This window comes from Lutjanus erythropterus, chromosome 7 (genome assembly GCF_056507025.1).
Source record: "Lutjanus erythropterus isolate fLutEry1 chromosome 7, fLutEry1.hap2, whole genome shotgun sequence".
NCBI classification, from domain to species: domain Eukaryota; kingdom Metazoa; phylum Chordata; class Actinopteri; order Lutjaniformes; family Lutjanidae; genus Lutjanus; species Lutjanus erythropterus.
Window position 1 is genome coordinate 4254439 of NC_139323.1, and position 9560 is coordinate 4263998.

At 42.5% G+C, this 9560-nt stretch overlaps 1 protein-coding gene across 1 annotated transcript; it reads left to right on the plus strand.

The window, feature by feature from the left end:
* The first annotated feature begins 489 nt into the window (after positions 1-489).
* LOC146323455 (Krueppel-like factor 2) lies at positions 490-3765 on the plus strand. Its single transcript, XM_084722425.1, has 3 exons — positions 490-914; positions 1267-2278; positions 2669-3765. The coding sequence occupies exons 1-3, from the start codon at positions 837-839 to the stop codon at positions 2842-2844; spliced, it is 1266 nt and encodes a 421-aa protein (XP_084578551.1). The 5' UTR covers positions 490-836; the 3' UTR covers positions 2845-3765.
* The last annotated feature ends 5795 nt before the right edge of the window (positions 3766-9560 follow it).

The following is a 9560-nucleotide window of genomic DNA, read 5'->3' on the forward strand; positions in this document are numbered from 1 at the left end:
AACTGTCAGCCAGGCTGAGAGGAACCGAGAAGAGAATGCAGAAGGTGTCTGATCGTGGGGACGCACCGGTTAAGTCTGCATGTTCTGACAGAAACAAAACTCCTCTTCTTCTGACAGAAAAGTTTTTTTTCACTGTCAAGGATTAGCTACCAGCAGACATTGCGCATGTTGCCATGTGTCCAGATACCCGGTAAACAAATAAACTGTTGAATCAAACCGCTTACAACGCGATAATTGGCGGAAAAAATGCAGCAGTGTGTGTGCGTAAAAGCACACCTTAACGCGTATTACGCGCAGGGCACCTGCAGCGCCTCCCTGCTCAGCCTGTGTGCCCTGTCAGTATCGGTTTCGTTGCTCTTTTTTCAACATCGTGTTAATTGCTCATTATGTGTTTGAGCTGCTCACGGGGGCGGTCCTTCTCACTGCCCTGCCAGCTGTTTGGAGGAGGAGGCTCTCCTCCTGAAGGTTAAGTAGCTGCCCGCAGTTGAGCAGGGAGAGCATTCCGCACCAGTCCTCCTGTCCTCCTCCTCTCTCACCTCCTCTCTGTCTCTGAGTCGCAGGGAACTTTGTCGGACTTTTATACCGGGGCTAAATTTAGGGGGCTGGCCGCTGCGCAGCGTCCTCATCCTGGACGCGCTTCCTGATTTGTGCTTCAGAGCACAACCATTTATAAGAAAAGCAGCTCGTTCCCGACGCACAGCTGCACATGAGTGAGGACAGCAGAAGAAGCTTTTTGTGGAGACTCAGCGGACTCTGCTGATTTTCTTTTAACACAGAGAAAGTGTCTCTTCTCAAGATATAAGGACGTGTTTTTCTACTTTTTTTTAAAACAACGCATGGAAATGGCCTTGAGTGGGACCATTTTACCATCAATCTCTACATTTGCCAACCAGAAGGAGAAATGTTGGGAAGATGTAAGTTTATGCATTTATTCTTGTTCTACGCATAGATGGAGTGCAATGTTTAACTCAGTCATGTAATTTAATGTTCTTTTTCTGCTGGCATCACTTTATCATCAGAACATACACACGGTGTTGCTGCTTGCTTGACGGAAAGATTTTTTTAAAACTTTGGAATTTTGCTTAGTTTTTTGGCACTGAAACAGTGATAAAATTATGTTTTTATGTAGTTTCTTCGCAATATTCAGCTTTTCCCTGTGCATTTTATGTGCTGTTTTCATGAGTTATCTGAAGTGTTGTAGGACAGAATAAATACTAGGTTGTGAATGTTGGAACAATCTAACTCTGCTCTGTCTTGCTCTGTCAGAGGTGGAAGGGGAACCTGAGCAGCGCAGCGCCCAACATGGAGAGCAGCTGCCTGGGCAGAAAGGACGAAGAGGACCTGGATAAGTTCTTGGATCTTGAGTTTATTCTCTCTAACACCGCCGGTTCCGACAGTGCGCCAGGCGCGGGGACTGGAGCAGAGTCCTACCGGCTCCAGGACTCCGGGGCTCCCGTTTATCACCAACAGCAGCAGCAGAACGGGATGCCCCCGCAGCAGCAGCCGGTCAGCTACACCTCTGTCCCAGACCTGAACAGCCCGCCCCCGCCTTACAATAGCCTGATGGCGGAGCTGCTCCGCTCCGACGTGGACCCCAGCTTCCTCCCCGGGACCGGCTCCAACATCCAGGGCCGGTTCCTGATCAGCTCCGCGCCCTTCCAGCCCTCTCAGGACTTATTCCCCGAGCTGCCGAGCATTAAGGTGGAGCCCAGCTCCATGGACTCGTACGGACCTGTCATGGGTCTCGTGCCTCAGAGCTGCACCAAGATCAAGCATGAAGGGAACGTCTCGTGCATGATGTCATACGAGCAGCAGCCGCGGCTGGCCAACTCCCCGCAGACGGCCGCCGGCAGCCTGACGCCGCCGCTCAGCCCGGATGACCTGCGGAGCTCCGAGTGCCACCAGAGCCAGATGTGCAGCTCCAGCTCGCTCACCTTCCCGCAGAGCTTCCACCCGCACCCCCGCTGCGCGCCAGGCGGGTTCCCGCACGCGCACACCGGAATGCAGCTCCAGTTCCCAGGGGCGCACCACCACCACCCGTTCCCCAGCATGTTCGGGGAGGACGCGGCCATGAGCCTGCAGCAGCAGCCCGGGGCCGGCCAGCGGGTCCTCCTCACTCCGCCCTCTTCCCCGCTGGACATGATGGACAGCAAGCCGAAGAGGGGCCGCCGGTCCTGGCCCAGGAAACGGACGGCGACGCACACCTGCACGTTCACCGGCTGCGGGAAGACGTACACCAAGAGCTCCCACCTGAAGGCGCACCTCAGGACGCACACAGGTAAGAGGAGCAGGATGGATGTTTTTTTTTTTCTCTCTCTCTCTTTATTTAACACACACACAGTACAGCAGCACCATCACACACAAACAGGATGAAGGGCGGCATCACACAAAAAAAGCAACAACAAAAGCAACACAAAACTAACATCTATAAAAATTAAAGATAGTATAAATACATAAAAAATAAAAAACGGAGAATGGCAGAAAATTAACCTAAAAACATCACAGCTGTCATGTACATTTATTGTTGTGAAAGCTTTTTAGTTCTGACAAAGAGATGAGCATGTTGGATGTGGTGCAGCTTGTTTATCCATCCCATCATCCCCTGCCTGCACACTGTGACGTCACTCAATCCTGTCTTTTTTTCTTCTTTTTTTTCTCATGTCTATAGGAGAGAAACCATACCACTGCAGCTGGGAGGGATGTGGCTGGAAGTTCGCTCGCTCTGATGAGCTCACTCGTCACTTCCGCAAGCACACGGGTCACCGGCCGTTCCAGTGTCACCTGTGCGAGCGCGCCTTCTCCCGCTCCGATCACCTGGCTTTGCACATGAAGAGACACATGTGAGGACAGACTTCGGAGCTGACAAGGACTTCTCTGCACCGATAAGAAGAACTGTAATAATCCTGTGATCAGCTGTAGAAGGATGCTATGCAAACATATAGACACAGTTCCTATAGGAATATTAACTGTAGTGGTACCATGACATACAGTATGATGAGGCCACTATCGACTACACTGTAATACCTATAGGTATATTATAGGAATGTTATAGTGACTTTTCATTGGGGCAAAGGGAGCATCCAGAGGAGATGATCCCAGTTTATATTTTGTATAAAATATCTATTTAAAAGTTATTTTTGACAAACAAACCACAGAACAACGAGGAAACACAGCCAGAAACAACAGGAATAGATGAACTCTGTTTGCTTTCTTTTAAACAATGTAGCTGGTACTACTTTTTCTATGCAATGCTGTTTATATAGACAACAAAATTAAAGGAACATTCCACTCAACATGTCAGGCACATGCCACTGAAGCAACTGGAAGCAGACAATCCTTTAAAGAGCAATGATTTTTTTGTGTGTATTTTCACCATTAGTGCCTTCTATAACACATTATTACGAGTGCCATATTCTCCACTGGCTAAAAAGACAAACCAAAGTTTGATTCTGTGTCTTATTTTGTAAGTGAAATAAGCTTTGAGACAATGTTTTGTTCGGAAACTGCCTTTCATTGTGTCCTCCTCGAAGGCTTGAATAGAATCTGTCTGTGAGTCTGTCTGTTGTCTGTTATCATTTGAAGTCAGGGTCTTACACGTCTCACAGGAGTGCGTGCCATCTCAACAGCACCTGATCGACGAAGGGCTACACAGTCTGTTTGTTTGTGTCTTGAAGAAATGTACTGCAGCCTTGTAAATAGAATCTTTTTTATATTATGTAAATAGTTTATTTTAATGTACATATTAAACTAAATGAACAACATGAACTCTGAGTCCTGAGTGTGATTGTCAGATGTGGATAACAATCATATAAAACCATGTCAATATATATGAGGTACTTGTACTTTACTTGAGTATTTCTATTTTCTGTAACTTTATACGACATCTCAGAGGCAATATTGCACTTCTTACTCCATTACATTTATCTGACAGCTCTAAGGTTCCATTTTTTCACCCTCATCTCAAAACTTGGCAATTATAACAAGGTTAAGTTTGTGATAAACTGAAGGATGAAATGTTCCTTTATGTGTTGAGAAGATAAACCTTAAAACCCCTTTTGTATCAGCTGGAAAATACATCATCACAAAGCTGAAAAGAAGCTGTCTTTCTGACTTTTTAGAGAGAAGTGGTTCTCAGGACAGCCACACTGTAAACATATGATGATCTTATAAACCATAATGCATTGCTGTAGATTAAACTATCCAGCAGTATAATGAACTCAACCTTGAACATCTACAGCAGTAAAAAGCAACAATATTAATCAAAAAATATCAGATCAAATAAGAAAACACTGTTTTACTCACGTGTGTAGGACTTTTACGTGCAGTGGAGTATTTTCACAATGTGGTATTAATACTTTTATTTAAAAGGATAGTTCACCCCAAACATGAAGATTCAGTCATTATCTACTCACCCTCATACTGATTGAAGGTCAGGTTTTGTTTTTTTAGTCAACAAAACACTGCTGGAGTTTCACAGGAAAACAGCCTTGCAGAATCTCCCAAATAATGGAAATGAATGGTGACCAGTTTCCAAATGGAAAAAAACAACAAAAATCCCTCCAAAGAATACCTCCATACTGTCCCAAAGATCTGAGCTGTGACCACTGAAAAACGGTGGTTCCCATCCTGGAAGAGAGAGACAACACTCAAATGTCTGACCTAAACCACCACTACTACTACTGTGCCACTCCGGGACATAGACAATCAGCAACAGGATGTTGTGAGTGCACTCTAAGAAATAAGGGTTCCAAAAGGGTTATTCCTGAAGGGCTGAGGTTCTGCCCTGAACCATTTGCATCTGAAGAAACTTTCTTTGAAGAGAGGGTTCGTCATTTGTAAGACTAAGGGTTCTATTAAACCCCTTTCATCCAAAGAACCCCCATATAGGATTTCAGCAATCCTTTTGAAGAACTCTCCTGTCAAAGGTTCGCCAAGTGTTCTTCGTAATATAATATGAAAGGGTTCTCCGTAGAACCTCCCGAGTGTGTTCTAGGTAAAACCCTTGGAATATAAAAGGTTCTTGTTAAAAATCACTTGGCAGTGTCCAGACAAAACCAGTGGAATATAAAAAGATTCTTTGTAGAATCCCTTGATGAATGTATATAAAAAGATCTTGGAATATAAAAAAGGTCCAGAGGTTTTATCAAGAACTCCCTTGGTGGGCTCTCGATAAAACCCTTGGAATATAAAAAAGGTTCCTGGTAGAACCCCCTGGGTGAGCTCTAGATTAAACCTCCGGAATACAAAAAGGATCTTCATAGAACCCCCTGATTGTGTTCTAGATAAACCCAATGGAATACAAAATGGATTTTGGTAGAACCCCTTGATCAATATATATTAAAAGGTCTTGGAATATAAAAAATGTCCAAGTGTTTTTCTAGAATCCCTATGTTGAGCTGTAGGAAAAAACCTTGGAATATAAAAAGATTCTTGGTAGAACCCCTTGATCAGGTTCTAGATAAAACCATTGGGAAATTGATAAGAAAACTGATAAATGTGTATAAAAATGGTCTTGGAATATAAGAAAAGTCCTAGAAAAAAAACCCTGGAATAAGAAAAGATTCTTGATAGAACACACAGAGCACACTTGGAAGGTGGAATGGTTCTGGATGGAACCCCTAGAGACAGTTCTGGGTGGAACCATTACACCCTACAAAGGTTCTCTGTAGCACCTGTCATAGGGGGTTCTAGGTGGCACCTTTCTCAGATGCTTCTAGGAAAAACTCCTCATATTTAGTTGTAGGCAAAACTCTCTAAAAGGATTCCAATTGGAACTTTTATAAAAGGTTCTACTGGGAACCAAATAGGGTTCTCCCATGAGAAGAAGGCATATAACCCTTTATTGTTCTAGCTGGCATCTTTATTTCCAAGAGTGTATTAAAAAGTAGTAAGTAGTAAGTCCTTAAGTTTGGGTACCACTGCCCTAAAACAAAGCAAGCTGTCAAACAAATATTATTTTTTTAATTTTTGCATGCCAGACGAGGTGCAGTGATGTAGTAATCCACAGGAAAAAGGTTAAGATTAAAACAAAGGCTGAAAAAAGTCATTTTTTCTGTTTTCCTAGTCCAAGATACCAACATGTCAGACTAGATATTGTGGCAATGTATATAAAATACTGTATATAAAATATTTCAGTAATGGTTCGGTGCCAGGTGTGCCGTATTCAGCAGGCGGCTGGTTGGGCCAGTAGTGCGTCCCGCCTGCGGCAGCAGAGCGATGCTTCCCAGCTGGGACAGAGCGGCTGCCAGCACGCTGTGGCAGCTGCCTATAAATACAAACATTACATTGACATAATTACAGAGGCTGGATATAGATGGAGGCTGCGTTGGGGCATGGGGGCGAACCACAATGAGTGGGAGGGATGGAGGGGTGAAAAGAAAGAGAAACTGTCTCAAATAAACTGAGGGGCTGCCGGGATAAAGGAAAGTTCAGCAGAAATGAGAAAAATCTGCTGGAAGAAGAGCGAGAGTTTTCAGAATGAATGGTGGGAGAAAAGACTTTGCACGTGACGAGGACTATCTATCCAGTTTTTATTTGAACAGTCACAGTTGAGGAGATTCAGTTTCATGGTGGCACGCTGTCTGTCATCTCAGCAACCTGTTTCACATGTTATCTTTTTATTCCAAAGAAGAAGACAGAAAACATCCTGATTCCCACGAGCCAGAAGATGTCACGCTCCTAGAAAGCAGGTGTGTAGATGACACAGATAGCATCAGCGCTGTGGGTTAAATTACCATGTTACATCAGGAGGTTGCAGAGAGCCACAGCATGGAAATGATTTATATGAAAATGAGTGTTATTTCAAAATTCACAAGAGCATGACAGAGGTGATGGAGGGGAAAGGTGAAGAGTTTGATCATCTGAGTGCAACACACAGTTACTTCCCACCTCTGCTGAGGCTGATCTTGTTTGTTCAGAAGTACTAATACTTTGTAACTGTACTTACAGTACGTGGATTTTTCAGGTATCTGTACTTTACTTGAGTATTTATTTCTCTGACAACTTTTCACTTTTACACCCTGCATCTGAACACAAATATCTTCTACTCCTTACATTTTCAAAACAGGCACGTTACGTTGGCACGTTGGAATTATTGATCTTTTTTTTTTTATTTAGTGTGATTATGCACTGGCTTCCCAACATCATGACTGATTTCAGCCTACATCCTACTGGATGGAATGATATCAATAGAAAATACAATTTCTTGGTGTATCCTTCAGTGCATATCAAGCACAACAGATGTAAGATGAAAAAGACAAAAAAAATGACATGAGATGAAGAATATGTAAGAAGACAAATGATACAAAATATGTAACAAGACAAAAACAACATAACAAGACAACAAATAATGTAGAAGATGGAACAGGACAAAGAAAGATGTAACAAGACAAAACACAACATATGACATAACAAGATGAAAAATGATTTAAAAGGTGTAACAAGATGAAAACAACATAGCAGGACAAAAAAGATGTAACGGGACAAGAAGACCAACGTAACAAGATGAATAAGACATAACAAGACAAAAAAGACAACAAGACTAAAAACAACATGAGATGAAAAATATGTAATGAGACAAAAAATGCCAACAAAATGAAGAACATGAAAGATGTATCAGGACAAAAAAGATGTAACAAGACAAAACACAACATGACATAGCAAGATGAAAAGCTACGTATAAGATGTAACAAGATGAAAAATGATGTAACAAGACAAATAAGATGTAACAAGACTAAAACCAAGATAACAAGACAAAAAACATGTAGCAAAACCAAAAATGACGTGAAAGACATTACAAGATGAAGATGTAACAAAACGAGAAACAACGCACGAGACACAACAAGACAAAAAAGATGTAACAAGATGGAAAACACGTAAAAAGATGAACCCAGACTAAAACAAAACATAAGATGGAACAAGACAAACAGCACGTATGAAAAACTACGTAAAAGACATAACAAGATGAAACAGACGGAGAGGGAGATTGTGGAGAAAAGGTGAGCTTCAGTTAACTTTACACAGAAACAGTCAGTAGAAATGTCCTTCAGAGGACAACTTTACTTTGAGCATGTCACAACCTGTACTTTTTCATTTTTACTGCGGTAAATAAGTTGGATCTTTTGTTTGCTGCTTTTGTCAGAGTTTCTTTTACACAAGTATCTGTACTTCTACTTGAGTAAAGAGTATATGTACTGTTGCTTTGTACTTTGTAAGAGTGTGAAAACGCAGAAGAAGAATGAGAGAGGAGGGAGGCCTCAGTGTGCCTCACATGAAGCGCTTGTCTGGATCATCTGTCAGCATCTACACAGGTGTCTGATGATTTTTGTAGCTTCCTGCAGCAGACATGCCCCACTTTACACTTTACAGTGGTTGGTCAGGTGTGTGGATGTGTGAAAGCAGGCTGGGTTTGACCTTCTCTCTCAAGCTTTCATCTTTCTCTACACAACTACTTCTGTCATACACGGTTAACGTCTGTAAGGACAGACTGTTATCATCACCACAATTAGAGGTAAGTGAGAAAATGTGTGGGGTTTTTTTATAATTAAGATGAAACAACCCTTTAAATCCACTATTATACAATAACATCAGATAAGAGTTTGATTAAAAGCTAGCAAACTGAAATCTTCTAGATGTCCTTTCCCTCCAAATTCAGCATGACATGTTTGCTATCTGCAGAAACTCTCCACTAAAACAAGAGGACGTTCCACCAGAGTGCACAGGAGTGTGTAGAAGCCGTGCATCATACAGAGCTGTTTCACACACACACACACACACACACACACACACACACACACACACGGCTGCATATCTGAAAGGACGCGGAGAGCAACATGTAAACCATCTGACCCCCTCAGGTCGGAGGTTCCCACGCTCTGCAGCAGCAGCCACCCTGCTGTACCCAGCTGAAAAAGTGAAATGAAAGCATTTGATTTTTCAGTTGAGTAAATGTACAAATGACAGAGGTGGGGGGGGGGTGTTCCTCTTTCTCAGGGCTGGCACAGGGCCATCCTGGAGATGACAGTGAGATGTGTGGCCTTTCACAACCAAAAATAGATGCAGGCCCTTCTGACTGCTGCACCAGTGCAAGTGTGAAATACAGAGGCTGTGAAGAGTTTCAGCTCAGTGTTTGTGAATAGACACAAATAAACTGCTCTGTATATACACAAGCGTCATGTTTATAACAGTGGACGCTGTCTGTTCTACATATTTGCACCTATTTTTCAAACCCTTTCTGTAATGATTTGCTTTATCAATTAATCTGTTGATAATTTTCTCTGTTAAGTGGTTGTTCGGTCCAGAAGATGATATCGATCAGTGTTTCCCAAAGTCCAAGTTGACGTCCTTAAATGTCAAATAAATTTGTCAATTTTTTTGAACTGAAAAATGACTGAAAATGATTAATCAATTAATAAATCCTGTCAAAATCCTGTCATTTGAAACGTGGAGCACACGGACACGTCCGGACCTATTTTTCAAGTCTTCCTTTAATGATTCTTGTCATTATCGATGAATCTGTCGACCATTTCCTCCATTAATCAGTAAGTTGTTGGGTCCATAAA

Coding starts and splice junctions, on each gene's coding strand:
- LOC146323455 (XM_084722425.1), top strand. CDS start 837: ATGGAAATGGCCTTGAGTGGGACCATTTTACCATCAATCTCTACATTT. Junction 915..1,266: donor AGGAGAAATGTTGGGAAGAT/GTAAGTTTATGC, acceptor TTGCTCTGTCAG/AGGTGGAAGGGGAACCTGAG. Junction 2,279..2,668: donor GCACCTCAGGACGCACACAG/GTAAGAGGAGCA, acceptor TCATGTCTATAG/GAGAGAAACCATACCACTGC.